We start from the raw sequence: 23,091 nt of genomic DNA on the forward strand, positions 1-23,091 counted from the left end.
ACACAACAACTAGGAATCAGCCTGAAAACAGTGTCCTCTGTTTTTTATGTGTATTTTGGGATTATTTATCGGTATATGGTGCTATAGAGGGCTATTATTACGTACTAGTGACTACAACCCTAAAAAAAAAACAGGGCAAGCTAAATATAAATCATAAGTTTAAAAAAAAGTTTAAAAAAAGTGTCATAGACAAAAAAGATTATCTCTTCATAGACTATCCTGGATTCAAAGCCGTTAGCCTAGTACTGTCAAATACTTGTATCATCCTGGAAAAAGCATCTTAAAATAAAGAATAATCGGTAACAATCAATCACAATACTCTACTGCTACTTTGCATTGTTTCACTGCCATCACTTTGAAAATACTCCAGGCAGCTTCGAGCGGCCTGGTTATTCTAAAAAGCCAGTGGAGTGAAGCTGCAATATATGGAGTGCATGGAAACCACTGGGGTAGTGGAGTGAGTGGACTGGCTGCACTGGGGGGGAAACTGGCAGAGAGTCTGGGGCTGATTGGAATGAATACGATCAGTCCGGGCATAAATGGGCCAAGCCAAAAGGGGGGCCAAAGAACAAACAGGATACAGGAGATGGCCTGGAAGGAAGAGAGAGGTTGAAAAGAATAAATGGTTGTGAAACCTGTTTAGAAAAAAGTCCTTTGTAAACGAAGGTAGACTTTGACCAAACCGTGTGCCTCGGACCACAGGGGTATGCCTATGGGCCATTCATTTTCGGTTTATTATTTTTGAACTAGCCTCGCTGTGGGCAACCAGAACCCTTATCGGCATCGTCAACTCACGCACGCATGCATGCACAACGGTCACAAACACACACACACAGCACACATAGGAAGCAAAATATAGCATTGCAGTCCCTCTTTTAATGTCAATTGCTTGTCTCACATCATTAGCCTACATTACGCATCTGCATTTCCGATATTTACCTGATTATTTGTCGATTAAGGATGCCTATTTTTACTAGGTTTATCGGATCAAGGGTGGCCGGTGGCTCAAAAGATTAGCCAAACTGTGAACTTCTGGCTCTTTATAAAATGGACAGTTAAGCTATCAGCATATTAGAATGTGTCATAAAAGAAATTGCACAAACCCTATGTCATATCTAGCATCGGTTTCATCATGTAGGTAGTGCTGTCAGTGTAGCTGACAGTACCGTTGCATCACACAGGTAAACTGTCAGCGTAGCTGTGCTTTTGGGGACAGCCGGTCTAAGTTTAACCTATCATGGAGCCTGCATGTAGCACCTCTTGTCAAAAGCTGACATTTGCAATACACTGGGGATAAAACCACAAACTTGTGTGTGTGAGTGTGTGTGTGTTTGTAGTGTGTGTGTGTGTGTGTGTGTGTGTGTGTGTGCGCCATGTGTACACATTGGAAATATATATTTGATCATGATGTTTGCCAGTAATATTGTCTGAATAGCAGTCAAACATTAAACAGCATAATAAATATGACATAATTGAAGCACAGCAATGTGTATAACAGCATATGGTGAAAATATGAATTTTACTTAATGAAATGAGAATGAGAACATTCAGAACAGCACTTAGCTGGAGATATGCCAATTATTTGATACAGAAAGATGGGAGATGGCTGACTGGATTTTCCTTTTCTCTCACACAGGGGGAATCATCGTTACACCAACTTAACGGACAAAACTAGAAGAGTTATTTTAAGATGACACGCACAGACCCGCCTGACTTACTGGTATCAAATGTGCATCACAACATAAGAGTTATCCCCTTTTCGTCACACTTTAAGTCTTTGCAACCCTCTGAACAATGTGATGCCCTAAATTACACAAACACACCAGAGGACAATCAGAACAACTTGACTCAAAGGCATTGGCGTTCTTCAAACGATAAGTCACACCAATACCCCAAACCTCATCCCACGATGGACTCCCCGTACCGCCGGGGTGCGACCAACCCTGACGCCGCCGCCTGGAACGCCTTGGGCCGCCAACAGAGGTACCGGTTCTCTGCACCAGACATTTTCAGCCAGCGGATGACCCCTCAACACATGGCCCCGGAGATGACCCGCGAGGCGCAGGCCGTCCCGGAGCAGAAGAGAAGGACCCGGTCGAGAAGCGCCCCCCGGGTCCAGACCAACCTCACCCCCGTGTCCTTCGAGGAGCAGTCCCCTGCGGGGCGGCGGGGCAGGGAGTCCCAGCGGGCGCCCCGGGACCGCCACTGGCGCCCAGAGGTCTCGCCCCGCCGGGACCCCTCCTACACCAGCTCCACCCGGGTCCTGATGCATGACGTGCATCCCACCAAGCTTCAGCCTGGGATGACCGACACCAGCCGGTATTCCCCGCTGTACGGCGAGGAGGGCACGCTGGAGAAACCGGCCACCAGTCCTCACGTCAGGTGTCGGGTGGACATCAAGCCCGACGAGGCGCCATCGCACCACCACGGACGCAAACAGACCAGCCCTCAGGTGGAGATCCCCTGGCAGCGGTACCACAGCGGGGGCCACAGGAGCCTGACGGTGCCGCGGCATTTCTCTTACTCGAGGACGACCACCCCCACGGACTCCTTTGTCACTGAGTGCAGACAAGCACATCAGTATTCCCGCAGCATGCCAAATAATCACCCGCGACCCACAGAAATCCCTTTACACAAAATGCCTTCTGCGGGCGAGCGTCACTACGGGAGGGAGCGCAGAGCTCATTCGAGTCCTAACGTGCCAACCAAGTTTTTTTACGCCGACGAGTCGGGGAGGTACGTCACGACGGCCGCGCCTCAGCCGACTCACTACTACCACGACGACCGTTACATACCAGGGCAGTCCTTTTCCCCTAAAGTACAATACGTACAGGATCCGAGGACTCACATGGTTCACGCCGTAGCAGGCGGGTCCTACTTCACCGAGGTAGACCCTTACCAGTACTCAGTGCAGGCGGTGTACCCTAAAGGCTACGCAGGGTCAGAAGCGGGGCACTACATCATCCAGACGCCCCCGTCCAGAACAGGTTTAGCAGAGGATCCCAGAACGTATCAGGTCCAAACCGCCCCGCCAAGGGTTTTCTATCCCGGTGATGTGTATGCACTACCGCCAGAACACCACATCCCAGCCAGGGCCTATTACACGGAGGGTCGACGACATGCCCGAGTCGTCCAGCCAAAGACAGACGACTGGTACGGTTCCGACGCATCAGGGTATTCCACCAACCCGGCCTCTTATGTTTCCCAGGTAACGCCGACCAGGCAAGTTAGGCAAGAGCCGATGTCTGCGACATGGTATGCTAATCCATGCGTGGAGCCACCGAGAATAGGCGCAGAGTCCAAATCCTACTCAAGGTCATGGGACAATATCCTCAACTCTCGTGTGGAGAGGGAACAACCGAGTCCCGTACACCGCGGGCAGAGCTACGATGACCTGCTTGACCCCAGAAAGCCTGTAGCGGCCACCGATGACAAGCCCCAACCGGTGGTGGTCAACCTCTCCAGCTCACCGAGACGCTATGCAGCCTTGTCCATGTCTGATAATTCTTTGGTCGATAAGAGCCCGACTGAGATGACAAACTCTGCTGCTAATAAGCTGTGGTTTGTAACACCTGAAATCACAATCACCGATAACGACATTCGACCGGGCATCTTGAGCAAGTCGGAAGGACGCTCTGCCAGCTGGGATATGCTGAACTCGAGGAGCGCGTTTGCTCACGAGGGCTTACAGCACGACAACGTGACTTGCTTTGGAAACTTGGCCAAAGAGAAGACGCACGACAGCGCGTCTCTTCAGCAGAGTCTCGAACAACTCGACGAGCTCCTCGCCGACCTCGTGACCGACTACAAACCACCCAGCCGAAGAGCGAGCGAAGATATTCTAGATCAACTGAAGAAACTCATAGATGAAGAAGAGGCCGCGTCTCTATCTAGAAAGGCCGAACCACCGCCCTTGGACAAGCAGCCCAAATCGATCAAAATTAATACCGATGCCTTTCGAGATATGGAGGGAGCGGACACCATGAGGACTGGGGACGATTGCTCCCCTGATCAGAGTCCGGATGAAGATGACACCATGATGTGTTCCAATAACAAATGCAGGCGGACCGAGACCTTGTTTAACGCGTGTCTGTACTTTAAATCCTGCCACAGCTGCTACACCTACTACTGCTCCCGCAACTGCCGAAGGGAGGACTGGGACATTCACAAAGAGAGCTGCGTTTACGGACGAATCGGCAGCATCTGCCGCCACATCATCAAGCACTGCCGGGAAACGGCGGAAGTCCACAAAGCCTTCTCCCGCATTGCCAAAGTAGGCTTCCTTTCCCGGGGACGGGGGGTTCTCTTCCTCGGTTTTCCGAACCCTGCGTCTTCCAGTAATTTTCTGCAGTACGGGCTGGACAGTCTGCAAATGTCTCCGACCTACCTGTCCCTACGCGAGCTGGACGGCTTCAAGGACAACCTCGGAGAGTACTGCGGAGAGCTCCACGAGGCTGGCAAGGAGTACGACCCAAATGAATGTTTCCTTTTGAATGTATCCATCGCCGTTGGCGATCAACTGCCCGACGGCCCGTCGCCAAGACACCAAGCACCGACCGTCCGTAAATACGCCAAGGTAGCTCTGGCCTCCTTCAGCCCAGAGCGGAAAGTACACAAGAAGGAGAGCGACATGGAGACGCTCATCCTGACGCCGCCGCCCGGGACGGCGGATATAGACAAGGACGGAGAGGAAGGTAGGAAAGCCCGGGAGATCTGCTTCATCAACATCCAGCGAGAGCTGAGGATCCGAGGGGTCTTCCTGCGACACGAGTATCCCCAGGTCTATCAGCAGCTGTGCGAGTTTGTGGAAAGTAACCGACGCTTCACACCCACCACTATTTACCCCATAGACAAGAGGACAGGTAAGCAGTTCTTGTGCATGATCATGGCTGCGTCCGAGCCGAGGACACTGGACTGGGTGGGCACCCCCCATCTCCTGGATGACATTATTTAAGTGCACCTTTTTTTGGAAATATATATGTTTAGAAATACATATATATTGTTACACATATTTATATATGAGGTAGATTGTGAAAATGTAGATAAGAATTTTGTTATCCAAAAGATATATATTTCTCTCTATATAGGGACGTATATATATCTGAATATGTAAATATATTGTCTGCGTTGTCAGTATTATTCATTATTAGAATATTGCCTGTCAGATGCAGAAAGAGTACAGTATATTGTTTATTTATTTGAGTTTTTGAACCTATTTATGTACTTTTCCACTACATAAGTCATTTATCTGTAGCCTGGTTATTTCTATTTACAATGGCCCGTTTTCTTTTAGGTGGGCATTACCTCGGTCAAAAATTTAGTATTTTGATTTGTTTTAAAATCGCTAATGAACATATCCTTTAAATCATAGATTCCTAAAGTCAACTGTGTAATTCATACCTATGATTGAATACAAAGTGACTATTTTTCATATGTGATTTTAATGGCATACCATGCAGAAAACATGAAAGTTATTTTTCCTAGCTACATATGTTCTATGCAAAGGTTTGCTTGAAAAGGGTAATTACCACATTTGTGTAAAAGTTTTTTTTTATTATAATACATTATTGTAGCTGGACTTGCTATACTATATCATATTATATTATACATGATTATATATGAGTATATATTATTATATTATAATGATAGGAATGATCATGTTTGTTGACTTGAAATTGGTGAGCTATATCACTTGATGGGGAAGAAATAGTTCCATTTACTGGAAGAGAATGAAAATATACAAAAAATAATTGACAAAGGGCACGTCTTAATGCGGCGTAGATAGTAGCCTAATGTTACTCTGTAACTCTTGCTCTCATGGTAATTCTATTGGCGTGTGACGATATAAATATCTCAGTAGTGCTTTAATGTTTACCAGTCAAATTGACTGGAGTAATACAGGACTTGAAGGAAGAAAAAAAAAGACACACACACACACTTACTGAAATGGTGCCAGTTCTCAGCCACACAGTAGTGTCGGCTTGTGCTGTTTGAAACACTGTGAATAGTGAGTGCGTTAGTCACATGAACATGTGCTACGTTATCGATGACATGGTGTTGTGGTATCATGCCAAGAAACCGTGCAATTTCCTACGAAGTTGAAGATGGTGCTCTTGTGAGTTTTTCTAAAAAAAAAATATTTACAAATTCTAATATAGAGGATTTAGCAGCTCGAGTTATGTCCGTAGAAAAAGAAAAGCCGGAGTTGGCACAATAACTAACTTGTTACTTAAATGCTTGAAGAACATTTTTTTTTAGTTGTGTACTTCTGCTACGCTTTTATGTGTTACATGCGTGATTGATCCCTTTTGTGTTTCTTATCGACCCTCGACAAACGAGTCACATGTTTTATACACACCCCGTCATACAATGCAGCCACGTTGCCTCTTGGTTTGGGTGGATTGTGCTAGGCCTACATGATAGTTTGGGTCAACTCTTATTTAACCTTTGCTGACATTCCTAACATCACTTGAAACGTGTAAAAAAAAAAATAATAATAATGATAATAAAAAAATAAAGTGATTTTGAAGGCAAGAGAATAAAAACAATGTAATTGTTCAACAGACACCTCACAGAAACAGGACGGGTGGCTATGTAGGAGGACTGGCTCTGGAGTCACGTTTCTTAGACATGATGCTGCCCCCGATAGACTGCTAATTCAGCCCATGACTTCACGCCGCAGCCTCCCTCACATGCATCCACCGTGGCCCATGAGTTATTATTTTTGTAATAGCGGATAATCAATATAGAATGAATAATGTGTGGAAATAATGTGTGGGAAAACAAATATAAAAATTATATAAATATATATATATGTATGTATATATACATGTATGAATGTATGTATGTATATGTATGTATATATATATATATATATATATATATATATATATATATATATGAAAATGGGATGTTGATGGCTGCATGTGATGATTATATTTTCTATTTTTAGCTCTCATGAAGCTGAGAAAAGCACTTGCTTGATTGATCTGTAAAGTAACTCTGAAAATAATACCCTACATAAGACACCTGGAGAAAAGGGATTTTTACAATTGTCCGCCATTTAAGTTAAATACGGGAACTCAAAGACACCTCTGTGAAAATGGAGGGGGAAAAAAGGCCCACTATTGTATTTTTTTATTCTTTAAAAATATATGTATCTGAGTGTGTCTGTTTATAAAACATAACTAATAAATTGAATGGGAACCTGGGTAAAGTCCTGTCTTATTGATTTTCTGCTTTAAAAAAAAGAGTGGGAGAAAGATAAGCCTTTTGGCCAGCCAACCAACCAACAATGTGCTGCAGGACCCGAGGCTCTGCATTAGAGCCATTGTTGATAGCTTACAGTATGCTCAAAGAGAAACAAGCTGAGTGCACGGCATTAGTGTCCTGATCACAGGAGAGAGCGACGGGGACATGGAGCACGAGTGGTCTGTGAACCCGACAATAAGCGGATGTGTTCCTCAGTTTGCACTGTGAATAGAATATGGGTCATGGTGCCGGGTCGCCAGAATCTGGGGCAGGAGAGGACATGCTTCGTTGTATTCTCAAGGCACTGTGACACACACATTCATTCCACATACTACACAACATTAAAAATTGAAAGGATCACCAACTCAAACCCTGGAGGGAGGAGAGGGAACACTACATGACTACCTTGAAACTTAAAGAATTAATAAATAAGGTTGTGGTATTTGTATATTTACTTTTGCAATTATAATTGTATTTTTTTTTATCATATATATATATATATATATATATATATATATATTTGTCTTCTTTCTTCTTCATTCCTTTTCTCTTTTTTTGTATAGGACATTTATCTGTGAAGTAAATATTCGTACATACGACGGAGTACAAACAACCACATGGTCGCGCCAGAGGGTTCTGCTGCGTTATCTACGCTGTGTGCCGAGAACATGAGTATGACACCATTTCGACATCGGCTATATTTTACATAAAATAAATAATCCCTTTGATTTAGATTGCCTTCTGTTAATAACTTTCAAGCTGATCCTAGTGGAGTGAACTTAGCCAATCAGCAGACTGGACACCCAATCTCAAACACAACAATCAAAACACTCCATAAACTCAAATTAAGTGATTCAATGTCCATGTTAGAGTTGTATGGTTTTTAAAAACTAAGTATGAAAAAAACAATTGGAAAACTTTGCATTTTCCCCCACTCATTTGACAACACACCTTTCTTAACCCGGGGCTAAACTGACATGCTGCGTTGGTTGCTAACTCACCGCTATATGTAGGCCTACTCCCCAGGGACAGTCACAAAATGTAGATTTTTACATTAAAAACAATAGTTTCTGCGTTTCAACAAATGAAGCTCGACGATTTGTTACGCACCTTCCATGAATTCCTGTGACAGCTTTTCCCAAGAACTAGGTGAACACTCATTAGTCGCGACGCTGACGGCTCCGGTGGAGACGAGCCGTTACAAGCGATTTCAAAACCTGCTTATGACATCATAAGAGGAATTGTCCATCCAGCGGCATGATCTAAAGTTAAACTCCAGCTCGCCAGTTTCGGTAACACTGTACATGTGATGTCACAAATCGATATTTTAACAGCAAACCCAACTGGTGAAACACTGTTCCTCTGCCCTTGGGTTATGAAGACCTCTGCTCAAACGTCTCCCCAACATTGATCAATCTACAAGGCACTTCAATGGATAAAATGTACACATCATTCTCATCCCAAAATCTATGCTGCAAAAGTTGGCTGCTTAGCACCGTGTGTGCGTGTGCGTGTATGTGTGTGAATGCGAGAAAGATAAGCAGGTCAAAAAATCGACAGATTGATGGAAGAGTAAAATTACAATGTGACCTTTACTGGCATGGAATTGCAATTGGCAAAGTAGTATTGTTTGGTTTTCGTTATCATTTCAAACCATGACAGCAGAATCTCAATGTAAAAGCAAAATACAACGTTATTCATGTTACATTGTCATTGTACAAAGTCTGACAGAATTTACACCTTGATCTAAAGAGGGACAGAGGCAGAAATGCAGCAACTAAATTTAGGGTCGTGTTCCTCCTTCCTTTGTTACACACGACCGAGTCATTTAAACTTAATTAAAATATACTTAAATTAAGAAGCGGCTAATTAACAAACTTTTTAGGAAAAGGGACAGATACAGCAGACACATTTTCCATCAGCCGTTCTGCTCGACACAAGCAGAACAAGACAATGGGTTCCCCGTTTTCAACCATGTCTGAACAAATGAAATTAAAAGAAACCAAAGGAAAAAAAACGATTGAAAAGTTGCAGCGAAAGGTTTTTTTTTTGCAAGTCGAGACCACCCGTCTGCGACCGAGGCTGATGGGTCACTGGTACAGCGGCTCCCTCTCAGGGCAGAAGCCTCTTCCATGTCCTGCCACCCCCCCGTCCCGTCTCTCACTGTCCTTCAGTCCGTCCAGCCTTTCAACGACTGGACTCTCCCTCCTCCATGATGACGCTTCGTCTTTGGCCCGTTCCTCTGCAGTCCTCGTGTGTGTGTGTGTGTGTGTGTGTGTGTGTGTGTGTGTGTGACGACCATGCGTCAGGCCACGTCCGTGCACACGCCCCCCTAGTCCCCCATGACGAGAGGATTAAAAATCAGCCACGCTCCCACGAGTCCTTCCTATTGGCCGGCCTTCTTGTCCTTCTGGAAGCTGAAGCTGGTGCGCCGGCTCAGCTTGCGCTGCTTCTGGGCAAAGTAGTCGGCCCTCGAGGTACTGGACCGGGACTCCAGGATGTAGTTCACCTAGGGGTCAAAGGTTCAGAGGTCAAGGGCTTCGTCAATGCGATTTGTTTACTATGTGACGCATTGTGTAGCTTTGGCTTGTAATTTGTAAATTTGTGTTGGGTTGTGGTCGTAAAAAATGAAGAGGGACCCAAGTATCCATAATTGATGATAAAACAAGCTGGCTTTGGCAAGAGTGTAAAGATACAAATATGTTTTTGTGGTTTAACTGTCCTTTCATGAATTTTTATGACAAAGCACTGTGCATATTTGGCTAAAGCTGGCTCCAATATTTAGTATCACCTCTTTGACGTTTTTTTCATGAGCTTATTAGGAGTGTGGCGGTTTTCTAAAGCTCAGCATGCTGTCTGGTGTTTATTAGACAGAGCAGCTGGTCCCAGGCCAGATACATGTGGTCTGTGACCTTTTGGCTCATAAGCAGATTCAACACTCTAATAATAGTAATCGGAGTAGAACTGATATGTGCTCCAGTAAACCCAACCATTGACATGAGATGTAGGTCATGTCCCCTGCAGGGTCAGGATGGCTGGTTGCTTGTTTCTTTACATGCATTAGCAAGACAAAAGTTAAAAGGTGCAGTAGGTTAGATGAAAGTGTATATTTAGAGTGTAATTTGTTGAAAAACGCTATAGCCATAAGCTATTAGTAAGTGAAATGTGCTGTGAGAATATCTAATTTGAGTGGACTGCGGCTGCCTCTTTATGGGACAATTAGGATTTTAGAATGATCCCGGCTAATTTTTCACAACAACCAGGGCATCTCTTCTCTTCCTTGATTGGTTCAGGGAAAAAAATCTTGCCTGTCAATCACAGGTGCATGAATGGAACCCTCAATGAGAAACGTAGGGAGGAAGCAGATAGTTTAGGGTTGTTTATCTTCAAATCGTGCTCTCTTCTGCTCTTTACAACTCTCAAGTGGAACCTAAAGCATTTTTTAATAGACTACTCGAGTAAACTGTTATTTATTTTAATAGATTTGGAAGGAGAGAGCATTTAAGTGTTTTTTTTTTATTTTTTACAATAAGCAACAACCCAGCTAAGAAGTAGCTTAACCAATTGTCGACCCTGAGCACTCACATCCTCACTGCTGACAAGTCAATTCATCTATGGCAGCATCCTGCTTATACTCCCAGTAAGCTGATTATTTTTGACCCAGTCCACTCAACTCAGTGATAAGTGCATGCCATTCAGGTGAACTGTCTGGGATTAACGTTTGAATCCATATTTAATAACGGTTTTATCCTAAATTAAAAAAAAAAGTGGGAGACCCAGGATGTTCTTTAAGGCGAAAGGTGTCAACCTACAGCAAACCTTGATGAGCCTAATTTTTTAATGGCTCTAGTTGTACATCACACACCGATAGTAGCTCTTTCCAGCTTTCTATAGGCACCTGATCTTGCGCCTAGCTTAACATCTTGCCAAAGGACTACAGTTTAAAATTAGCCTGCTGGCTAACACATTTACAGAAATGTTGATTAATGTGCACTGCCCTAAATAAATGAAATGAAATGAAATGAAATTAAATCAAGTGATGAAGCAGACAAGCTGTGGTCTGTGGTACGTCTGCAGGGTGTAGTCAACACACCCAGATCCCGCGGAAAGCTTTGACTAACTCTGGTTCTGACTCACCTTCAGCACAATCTCGTTGACGGTAGCAGCATCGGATTCAAAGTAGAGGGGCTTGTAGTCGTGGTTGCTGAGGTAGGTGAGCTTAAAAATGGCATGACCTGCGAGACGGAGAGAATAGGTCAGGAACAGCCAGGCTTGTTTGCCGTCTAAGAAAATGCTATTGAAAATAATTGAAATAAATCCCCCTTGTTTTGCAGGACAACCGGATAACAATAATCACGCCTATGTATGTACATGCACAGCAACATCGTTTCTCTGTTCGTTAAAGGATCCCCGTTAGAGGAGAATGCTAGTCAGCTAGTCTTCCTGGGGTCTATTCATAATGCATAAACATCAGAACCGATTTTATAAAACCTAAATCAATTGACCAAATAATACAGTCAGATTTAAGCCAAAAAGTAGCATAAGACACTAATAACTGTTATAATCCCCTTCATGAGGCCCTGGGTCTTTATAGTCCCATAAGAACCCTGGTACTTCTCTCTGGTTTACATAATGCAGCGTCAGTAGCAGGGGGGGTGGTGGGGGGGTACTCACTGGGGCTGCGCTCCTCCACCAGGTCACAGGCACACAGGTGGTCCGAGTCGATGGAGATGGGCTTCTGGCGGATCCAGAACTTGGTGCTGGCCTTCTGATTGGTGACCGGGTCGATCTCCACCTTCTCCCCGGAAATGCCTGCCAGAATGTTTGTGTATGTGTGTATATGTGAGTGAGTGAGTGAGTGAAAGAGTGAGTAAAAGAGTGAGTGAGTGGAGAAGAAGAAGTGGATTGGAAGCGATTTAAGTACAAATAAACACACATGACCCATTTTAAAGGGGAACCAAACCCCCCTCCTGGGGCGTGGCTGCCCCAGGGTAACCATATCAACCAATCACAGGATGCATAGCAAGTGTTTAGCCTAGAGAGGGAGTCATCTACAATGCAGTGTATAGTCTGGTTTAGTTCTCCCTAAAAATGTCAGCGCCTCCTTACATATTTTCCTTAATAACACAACATCCTTATATGAATGTATTAATCGAAGAACACAGTGCAGAGTGTCACTTCAGTACTGGAAAAATATGTTAAAGATGCTGGTTGATTTCACGATATAATTGTAATCTCTTTCAACATGACTGATGAAAATCCTTTATGCTGCGTTAGTATTATTGAAACCACACCTTTTTTTTAAACGACTGCATGATCATTTGCTCAGATCAGAATTAAAGACGTTGAATAAAAAGTATCCTGGGCGAGCAGCCGCAGGGCAGCGTGTGGGCCGTGTGAGGGGGCATGAGGTGGGGGCTTGCTACCTAGCTGGACGTCGGTGGTGAAGCGCAGCTTGTGGATCATGCTGATCTTGAAGGACTTGTAGTGGTGGCTGCTCAGCATGTCCTGCACCGTGGTGATGTCGATGGGCGGGTCCTCCTCCGAGCTCTCCTCCCCCCGCGAGCCTCCGCAGCACCGGCACACCGCGCCCCACACGTTATGCAACAACTCCTTCATATTCAACTTCACATCCACAGCCTACTTTATGAGCCTCTTTTGAAAGCGGGTTCATATTCTTATCCAGCTGGATACCCGCGGCTCTCTCTATCCCTATCTCCCCTCAGCAGCGTTAACTCTAGGAGGCTGAAGTTTTGAACGACTGCCATGAATGCTGATGGCAATGCACCAGTGGCTGCCGTTGAATGAGCTGGCTCCGTTCCCTGGACACGGAACACCCCTAAATTGGGAACATGCCCAAAGATATTGCAGTAACCCTCGTTAAAAAGGAACGCGTAACTCACATGTAGACCTGACAGATATTCAGGATTTACTCAATTGGGAGTCTTTAAGACCAATTCACTAAACACACTGAAACACACATTGTGTTACAATAGTAAAATTACTTTATCACCGACAATCTAAATAGTGGTGAATAAACACAATTATAGTTGTACGGAGGTACTATATATGTTCTAACATGGGAGGTAATATACATTTACTACATTGGGAGGTACTATACATGTACTATGATGTGAGGTACTACACATGTATTACATTGGGAGGTACTATACATCTACTATGATGGGAGGTACTATACGTGTAGTGTACTATGGTGGGAGGTACTATACGTGTCCTATGATGGGAGGTACTATACGTGTACTCACTGTTCTCGCGGACCAGGCAGAACTCCAGGGTGTTCTGGCTCTCCAGGGTGCACTCCAGGTCCACAGCCTCGTTGGGCTCCGTCTGCCTCTCCAGGCGGTACATGGGCCCTGAGGGACAGAGACAAGGATCCCGCCATCCATCATGATCAACTTGTTGCACCAAATACTGGTACAATAACTTTTTCTGCTGTGCACTATTAGAATTTGAAGAAGTTAGATATCCTGATTTCTTTCCGGGCCATTACGGTTTGACGCCATTTCATTGCGATTACTGTTCGAGGAGATGTGTTTGTTATATATGCATTATTTATATATATATATATATATATATATATATATATATATGCATTATATATATATGCAAGTGTGTACTTGTATCATACATTTCATGAAAACAGCTATTAAGCTATTAAGTATGACTCAGACCATGACAAAGACGGGAGCTAGGTAGGAACTGCAGGTGTGAATGAACAGAACATGTATTTGATTTCACCGTTTCATCTTTTTTGATTTGTCCGGTTCTTAGTAAAGTGAAATTCTGACGAGAGCCGAAGATCCCCTACCTGAGCCTTTCTGCGAGCCTTTCCTCTTCTTGAGCGCTTTTTGGAGAATCTCTTTCATGGTCACCTTAAGGCTGTCCACCGGGATGAGGGAGAAACCGTGAGCAGCATTTCTGGAAGGAGAGACGGACAGAAAGGGATATTAAGATGGGGGCTTTACCTGGATTGACCTGGAATTCTGAGCTGTTAAAACACACACACACACGATATGGCAAGCATTAGCTCCATGAATTGTCTCTGAAATCTGACTTCATAGGCCAAAGGTAGTCAATTGTAAAAAAAAAAGTCAGTATTTCAAGATATACTATGCATAATGATTATACATATGTTATATATGTGATACAATAGTTATAAACGTCACAGCTATATACAGGCCTGTGCCTTGATCTCCAGAGCCATCGGGTAAGGATAGAATGGAGCAGCACATGGTGAATTTATTTTAATAAGCTTCCAAATCAGTGTACCCTTTGTTTTAAAAAGTTTATGCCTGAGGCCAGGTGTCAATAGCATATTAGTATGAATCATATATCACACTTCAAAACTTTGAACCCCTCCATGTGTGATCATACAGTGACATGGTGTGAGTGATGGGAGACAGGCACATGGAACTTTGAACGGCTGGAATACTTTTTACCACTAGATATAATCAAACCGAAAAAGTGGTAAAAGGGATTTTCACACCTCCTTCACACACCAATGGCAGTGTCCCCCATGTACAACTCATCAGGAAAAATTAGGATGTCTTGCTCAGAGACATCAGAAGGAGGAGCAGGGGATGGAAACAGCTACCTTACGGTCAAAAGACAACCCGCTCTACCCACTACCACCAAGTCATGTATCTAAAGCATGTCTAAAAAAACTGATGCTTTCGCACGTGACTTGGGCCAGGTGAAGACCCAGGGCTGCGTTCCAAACAGTGCCTCGGGGCCACTCACATCCTGACGAACAGAGACTGCTTGGAGGCCAGGCCGGGCGAGGAGTACTTCTCCACCAGTGCTAGGGTGCTGAAGCCGAACTTGTGGATGGGCTCGTTGGAGTCCAGCGGGGGGAAGTCTGTGTCCACCTCGCCGTCGTCCTCGGCGATGTGCAGACAGTAGGCAGTCACGTTCTCACTGGGAACACACGGGGGGAGAGGAACTGTTTTACACTGGGGACAGACGGGGGCGGGGGGGGGGGAAGAAACTGTTCATGAGAGTAACAGGATTCTTTGCTTCCACAAACCAATATCATCAGTTTGACTCAAAAGTCGTTGTTTCACTAAGAAATTTGCGGTGGAAACGTCATTGTAATTTGAGTGGATGAAAATGAATAGTACCGTCTACAGTCCTACAGAGGCTGCTATGGTGTATTGCCAATAATCAATGGTACCAACTGTTATGTCCATCCACGTTCATTTAACATGGCCCATACTGAGGGAGTTAGAGCATCACACTGTCCTGATTTAAGGACAGCTCAAACCATACACGTCATCCATCGCAGACTGAAAAATCAACTGTTCAGACTGCATATTGGTGATGAAAAAATTATAATATTAAAAAAATAAGTTATCTTTCTCTTGTTTCTATAACGTAGAACTTGAATCAGTTGCATCCTCATGGTTGAAAACACTTAATGGTAGTCGCTTTGTAAAAAAAAGTGTCAGCCAAAAAATGTAATGTAATGCATTACGATTTTTTTTCTTACAGGTTACAACGTACACTGTAGCTGTGTGTGTACTCAGCTCAGTCGTTTAAGACCTTTTGCCAAAATCTCTTGTTATAAAAGATTAAGTGGCAGACTAAACTGCACTCCAACCAATAGCGGTTTGCCTGCACTCATCTCCACTCCCATCTCTCAGGCCTCAAATACATAAAACATAAGTCTTGATAGACTAGTGTTTCTTGAGTTAAGAAAACGCTGTACTGAGTCAAACAACCAGTGCTTTATTTAGCCTTGCATTGCAGCTCTTGCATTGGAAACAAGCCAGTGACTGTCTCCCAACAGCAGCGCACTACTGCTGAGTATTCTTCTACAGTGGATTGAAGTGGAGCTGGGAGGTTTAGCCGACAGTTTGATGATCCAATGGAGAGAAAAGATTTAGTCACAAGCTCTTTGTAATACTACTTAAATGTTTGTAAAAGCCCACAGACAGACACTAAGAGTGACCAATAGCATGATTCATGAAAGATAGTAAAAATGACGAGTTATGGGGATATGAGGCACATGCCCAACAGCGTTTTTGTGGCAGGCATGATAGAGGTTTCCCAAACAAACGATCTTTGTTTGGGAAACATATGTAATACATTCCTGCATACTGTACATTCTGTAGTGTACACATAAACATGGTTTACATTCATCATGAATCTACGTTATATCCTCCATGTCTAAAAGACAAGCCATGGAAAAGAATCAGCAATGAAAAATATGGACTTTTAAAAATGATGTGGAAGCGTTCTGGCAAACGTTATACCTGCCTCAACCAAGGCCTTATGGGACAACAGACTCCACAGGTAAACTACTGCATACACAGCCTACCCAAACACACTGCCCATCTTCCTTTGAAGATGAACCCTTAATTTTAGTCAACACTGACCAAAGAACTATGATATATGTGGGTTGTGAAAAAGCAATGTAAAAGACATGTGTCTGGTTTTTTTTAAACATAAATGTTATATATCTTATAAAAGAGCTTTAATACAGATAGATAAAAAATAAATTAAGAGATGGAGTCAGCAATAAAATAAGTTATAATACGTTATAAAATATAAATATATAAATAAAAGTCTGTTTTTGTAATATATATATGTCTCATTACTTACTAATACTTATTTCTGTTGCCAACTTCATCTGTATACAGTATATATATTTTAGTTATGAGTTATATTTCACAGTCGAGGATGCCTGGCATGCTAGGATTTCATGTCCATTAATGAAAAGTCTAGCACATTTCCATTTCTCTTCACCATTTAAAAAAGATAATGCCCTTTGAGGCGGCAAATCCTCTTAGCCCCACATCAGGCATTATATTTCCTACGAGCCCACCTCGTACTGACTTCCCCCTTACTTATCTAATATGCGTATGACATATAAACGAAGGTGGCTCTTGAAGAGAGGCCTCAGAAGGCGTGATGGAGGTGGACTCACTTGAGTTTGGGCTCGCGGGCCTCGCCGGTGTACTGCCAGCAGATGAGGCCGATGAGGTCGTGCACGCGGGCATTGGCGATGGTGACCACCGTCATGGGGTGGAGCTTCTCCTGGGTCATCTGCATGGACAGGTACACGTCGATCTTCTTGGTGGCCGTCGTACCGATGTGGCCCTGGAGACGGACAGCGGGTCGGGTTAAAGTCGCACGCACGCACACACGCGACACAGTGTTGACCTGGCACTATGTATTTTAACAACCTGTGCACTTGAATATCTTGTCTCCATCCTGTCCATCCTGTCATCTCAAATATACCTTGTTGCAGACTACTGGATTCGCGCCGGATTCAAGTCATCCGGGAAATCTTACCCAAATCTTAAAACTTTATTATTACATTATTACATTAGCGTAATATAGTTGAGATGAGAGTACTAGAAACTTGATCAATTAGAAACCAATACCTTTCAGAAGCCCTTCAATTTAGAATATAAGTAAATTAATCACACGCGTAAAAATGTCCAATCATGAATGAGGCAGATGATTATTTTCCTCCACAGACGCCTCACCTTGCCGTCAAACTTGGAGTACTCGTTGAAGGGGTTGTTGAGCTGCTGGGGACACTGCTCCAGGCGGAGGGACAGCGTGGACTTGGAGCCTGTGATCTGCTCTCTGTTCCTCAGGTCCCGCTTCTCAAACAGAGAGCTCATGTCTTCCACTACAGCAACACATAGATGGACAACACATTGGCACACAGACATACACACATAAAAACACATTCCTTGTCATATCGGTGGATTTAGGCTGCTTAACTTTAAAGCCCTTCCACTCTTGATTCGCGTCCCACTTGGAGGAACAAGCCTGCTAATGAATATGCCGCCAAATTAGTTTTATTTCCCAGCAGTACTTAGCAGAATTTATGAATACATGTAATGATTTGGGTTTTTGTTCCCAGCGGGTTTTAATAATCTTCATGGCCAATTGAGAAATATTGAAAACATATTTTACGCTTGAAAGAAATACAATCAACTTTTTCAGACATTATGATTTCATGTACGGTCGATGAGCGACTCAAGTGCAGGTCGCAGGTAATGGTCCTTTTAGACATAAAGAAGGCCTATAGAAATATAATATGTCTATTTAATTGACAAGCATACACTTATTATTTAGCTGTATGTACATTAAATACCAATATTAAATTAGATTCATTTGAATTTTCTTTACATGCCCAGTGTGTATTTTGACTGTCTGACAGTCAATATAGTCCGTACTTGCATGAAACAGTTCATCATCAAATTCATGTGAATGCAAGTGTCTATAACAGTCCATACTTAAAGGACATCAGAGTATTTCATCGTTTGATATAAAGATATTTTTGTGAAAAATTGTATTTACTCTGCATTGGTATATATTTTCTGTGGCTGAACCAAGAACAATGTGCACATATGGACCAAACATCTGTTTTTCAAAGTGTTGCAAAGAAGCAGAAGATAATGAAAAAGGGGACATGCTAAAACCTTGTCATTTCAATTGAGACCAAGTCAACATCAACTCCAATGTCAGTCAAACCCAACACCGACAACACTGCGTCGGGAACACTACCTGATTGTGATGATGATGACGGCCTCTCCTTCCACTGAACAGTTTTGCATTTGATTTGGTTTTGTCGCTCTTTTCTTAGTCTTTCAAGTCTTTGAGCTGAAACATGAAGAAATAAAACATAGCATCAAGTATTTTCCTTAAACATTGGACAGGTTACAGCACATTTGAGAAAATATTAAATATCAACGGAATAAGATTTCTGAGACAATTTGCTACACATCGGCTGCATACATTCACATCTTTTGAAGAAGTCACCATTCTTTCGAATACAATAAGAGTTGAATGCCGTCAATGGAAACCATTAATATGAGAACAATTATTATTCAGCACAGGAACAATCCAAAGTCATCAATCCATTATTTCCTAAACAAGTATAGAACAATAGCATGGGGCATGGTGCATTGAAGGAGATCAGGGAACATGGCCACCAAGGCTTTGCCCCGTTCATATCTTACCAGCCACCACAGGTTTCTGGCGCCTGTCACGCGGGAATCCTGATAAAACAGCCGATTTAGATGCAGACTCGGTGAAATAACACTCAAACGCATGTTCAACCTGTTTCACCCAAAACCAAATAAAACAACAGCCATGACCGGCGACACCAGTTTTTCCCCAAAACAATTGACTGAACAGTTTGAAAGGAGCCAAAAGGAGATCTTCTTCCCTTTGACTCCCTGTGCGGCTCCGAGTCACCAACCACCATATGTCTTTCCAGCCATGTGTCTCATACCTACTTTGCTTTCCCTTCATTGAAGCCTTTGCCTTGCTGCCCATCACAAGCAGAGTGATCAACATCAATGATCAATCATCATGTACCATTTGATTTCATGTTGATTACGTCGCCAAACCAAACAAACATCGTGGCATAGCCGACCACACAACCAGGGGTGTTGCAAACAAACAATTAAAAAAAGATTTAAGATCAGGTAATGATGGAGCATCGGAATACATTCATGAGACATTATACACCTCTTAGAGTATATTTGTGTAGGTGTGTTTTTGATAGTATATGGAGATGGCTTGATGAGATTACATCTCATGAATCAATGATCTATTCAGAGATTCACTGAATTCCCAAATTAAAGTAAAACTCCCTTCAGCAAAAGAGAGCATGTGTATTTCAACGATGACACATTTTTCAAGCCTACATTTTGTGTACACGATTAAGTGCCGTTTCATTTAGAGAGCTTAAAACGAATAGTACTGACTAAAACGGTGACATATATATACAATTATTGCGAGTCATTTTCCACACCAAAAATCTTGTCTGGTTTGATTTTTAAGGCATCCGGTCTGCCTCCACCAAATGCTTGGTGGAGGTGGATGGTGGATGCTTCTCCTTGCATACATTGCGCTTTCATTTTTAAATGCAGAGGAGTAACCTTCCCTCCCACAGACATTAACTGGATCCAGGTGCAGCCATTTAAAAATAGAACTTGAGCAGGGCCCACATCAGCATTGCAGTCACACACACGCAGGCACGCACGCACGCACACACACAAGCAACAAACCATAGAATCATTTCATCTGCTTTTCTGGATTTTTTAAACGTCCTTTACCTCCTCGGAGTGCCATCAAATTGCAATTCATAACATGATCTCTAGCTAGTGCTAACTCTCGCACACATTTAATTCACTGAACTGCAGTAAAGTATGATATATAAGCCATCCTACAAACTGTTCCAACTCAGCTTAAATTTGATAACATCATGCAATGCCATATCAACCAGGGATTAAAAAAACGCTATAGCTAAAAAGATACATCACTTTCTTATTAACACTTATACATTGTGCTTTCATATTTTCATAGGACTTGGGTATTCAGTATAATTTTGATTTAGTGCAACATATACTACGGTATATTTTATTTATCAGTTCAATGATTGACAATGGCGTCAAGTGCAGTGCTGGTGAGGTGGGATGAATGAAGCAGTGCTAACTTATAACCATGTTAGAAGGAAAAACCTAATTTAAAAGTGAAACCATGACTGCAGTGTGGCGTGTGACTGACATAAGAACTTATTGCAGCTGAGATTTCCCATAATGAATATAAAAAATCGAAGGGCGGCTTTGCAAGATGATTTTCTCTTTTTTTTGCAACAGCAACCAACCCCGTTGCAACACACTCTCCAACACCAAACACATTTATTGTTCTTCCATATACCCCCGTGGCCCAGATTTTGTACATCAGCCCCGAAATAAACAGACCAAAAAAAAACACAAGCGGCAAAGCATGCTCTCTGGCACAACACCCTCCTCACAAACACACAAATGCTGGATGGTCCACCAGGTAAGAAAAGCTGCATTCCCCGCATCCACATCAAACCACAATGGGGCGTTGCCTACCTGTGTTGGAGCGTCTGCGGATGCCAAAGTCCCAGCTTGACGTGATGTCCATCGATTGCGAGAGGTCGCAGCCATGGTTCTCACCCAGGCTGTTGCTGCCATCGATCAGGGCACCTGAACCCGTTGACCCACAGCTGCTGCCAGGCACAAAGGCCAGCTGGCACTTCTCCAGGTCCACATCCTGGTCAATCAACACCATCTCACACATGCCCGTGTCATCGCTGGTCACGTGAGACTGCCGGATGTGGGCTAAAATAATGGCTGGGTTGTCCAAGAAAGCCATCTTTGACTTATTGGTATTATGTTAAAAAGTTGATAAAGGCTTTTATCCTTTAACCGTTTTGTTTTGTAATCCTTCTTCGTACAATGGAAATACTGTATCGCCCCTTTACTTTATATATAATGGATCAGGGAAAGAGGGAGAGAAAGTCCTTTTCTTCTCCTTTTCTGAGTTATAGTCTTGATTCCATGGTAGGGAGTGTCTTCTTGTCTGTTATGGTCAAGTTAAGAGAGAACTTTAAATGATCGTGATGGGGGTCAATAATCAGAAAATTATGGCATGGTGAACAAACTAATTAGTATTACTGACGACATCACATGAAGTAAATGTATAAAAAAATCCATAAAACGGGCAGTTAGAGCCTTAAACATACAACAACATTCCAAAGAGTGTATGATTGATTATTGATCTAATCATTGACGGGAATCGTGCAGCCATTTATTATAATCGTTAGGTCGATATGGAAAGATGCAGACTAGAAGCAAGTTTAACATTTGGATGAAACATGAAACAAGACAAAACCTGTTCTCGCAGTCCCGTGTATACTGTAAACAAAGCCGAATACAATTTAAAGCTGAACTTGGTTCTGCAACCAAAAACACAAAAATATACGTTTTCTCAGTAAATCGCTATGAAATAAGGGTGGGGTTTACTCAATATAGCCTGTTATGACAATTCGGGCTGAATAACTCAAACCTCTTTTGGATTTGTGTCAACTTTAGGATGTGTGGAGAGATGTCCTTCTAGCTCAGGTAGCCGTAGCTGAATTATCTTGAGCTTTACACTTTGCCCTGTCGTTTTGTAAATGTTGTCACCATTGATGAGGAATCATCGATTGATCCATTTTCGATTTCATTCAACCTACGGAGTCATAGAGCTAGTTTTAGCAAAGCTAGCTGCAACTGGAGCATGAAACCGATTTATATGCAATAACGGTGTATTTTGATCAGGTGCACAAGTTAGTACTTGTGATTATTGATGTATATTATTGATGTCTATCCGTTGTCTATCTGGTGTACAACGTTAGGCCAAATTCAGCAACTAACTTACTAATGTTGTGGTGGTTTAAGGTGTGAAAAATGTCTCAAACATACCATTATGCATGAGTCCAATTAAAGACATATCCCGCGCACCACCCGTGCATTTTCCTAGCCGTCTCCGTGACGGGTTGCATTCTTACAAGGAGAAGAACGTAAACATAACTAGTGAAAAACGACAGTAAACACTGCTCGAACACCATTGCCATAAGCCATTAAGCCATAGAGGTTGTATTTCCGGTCTCGACTGATGCAGTTCCTGTTAGAAGCAGGCACTTCCCATGATGCGTTCAAGGCACACAGGAATTTGTAAAGCTACATTAATGTGCAAGAAATATATTGATAAAACCCCTATTGATAGTGCGATCCCTTGTCTGTTAAACGTGCTCTATGTTACTTTTCTACTGCAGCTATTTTGTCCTTAAATAATGAATGTTATAGAAACTTCTTCCAGAATGAAACGTGCCCGACCCCGTCCACTAGTATGTCCATTCATGGAAATTCAGAAAATGATATAGCTATAACTGTAGCCACTAGAGGCTGCTATTGGGAAAGCTTTTCACACTGTAGGTTTAGGATGGGAGTTGTGTTTAGAAATCCAATTATGCTGGAAAACAGTTAAATTAACTTT

At 43.0% G+C, this 23,091-nt stretch overlaps 2 protein-coding genes across 3 annotated transcripts; one reads left to right on the top strand and one right to left on the bottom strand.

Annotated features, from left to right (window-relative positions):
• Positions 1–1,690: 1,690 nt before the first annotated feature.
• ajm1 (apical junction component 1 homolog) lies at positions 1,691–4,954 on the top strand (the record flags this gene model as incomplete). Its single annotated transcript, XM_084486199.1, has 1 exon — positions 1,691–4,954. The coding sequence occupies one exon, from the start codon at positions 1,691–1,693 to the stop codon at positions 4,952–4,954; it is 3,264 nt and encodes a 1,087-aa protein (XP_084342325.1).
• Positions 4,955–8,852: 3,898 nt separating this feature from the next.
• Positions 8,853–22,659, bottom strand: mapkap1 (MAPK associated protein 1). 2 transcript variants are annotated; one of them, XM_084486473.1, is made up of 12 exons: positions 22,518–22,659; positions 21,144–21,633; positions 18,799–18,894; positions 17,766–17,914; positions 17,201–17,373; positions 15,013–15,189; positions 14,081–14,190; positions 13,518–13,625; positions 12,678–12,818; positions 11,926–12,063; positions 11,389–11,486; positions 8,853–9,760 (listed from the first exon to the last, which is right to left on the bottom strand). In XM_084486473.1, exons 2-12 carry the CDS (start codon positions 21,424–21,426, stop codon positions 9,638–9,640), a joined length of 1,596 nt encoding a protein of 531 aa, XP_084342599.1. In that variant the 5' UTR covers positions 21,427–21,633; positions 22,518–22,659; the 3' UTR covers positions 8,853–9,637. The 2 variants fall into 2 exon arrangements, with proteins under 2 accessions (XP_084342599.1, XP_084342600.1); XM_084486474.1 differs by having other exon boundaries at positions 21,144–21,658.
• Positions 22,660–23,091: the final 432 nt, after the last annotated feature.

This window comes from Micromesistius poutassou (assembly GCF_964030765.1).
Source record: "Micromesistius poutassou genome assembly, chromosome: 22".
Lineage (NCBI taxonomy): Eukaryota > Metazoa > Chordata > Actinopteri > Gadiformes > Gadidae > Micromesistius > Micromesistius poutassou.

What these genes read in the sequence shown, in the direction of transcription:
- mapkap1 (XM_084486473.1), bottom strand. Translation starts at nt 21,426, where the DNA reads ATGGCTTTCTTGGACAACCCAGCCATTATTTTAGCCCACATCCGGCAG. An exon ending in CAGTCTCTGTTCGTCAGGAT is followed by an intron (nt 14,191 to 15,012) that starts GTGAGTGGCCCC and finishes CTCTCCTTCCAG; the next exon opens with AAATGCTGCTCACGGTTTCT. An exon ending in GGTGGAGGAGCGCAGCCCCA is followed by an intron (nt 11,487 to 11,925) that starts GTGAGTACCCCC and finishes TCCGTCTCGCAG; the next exon opens with GTCATGCCATTTTTAAGCTC.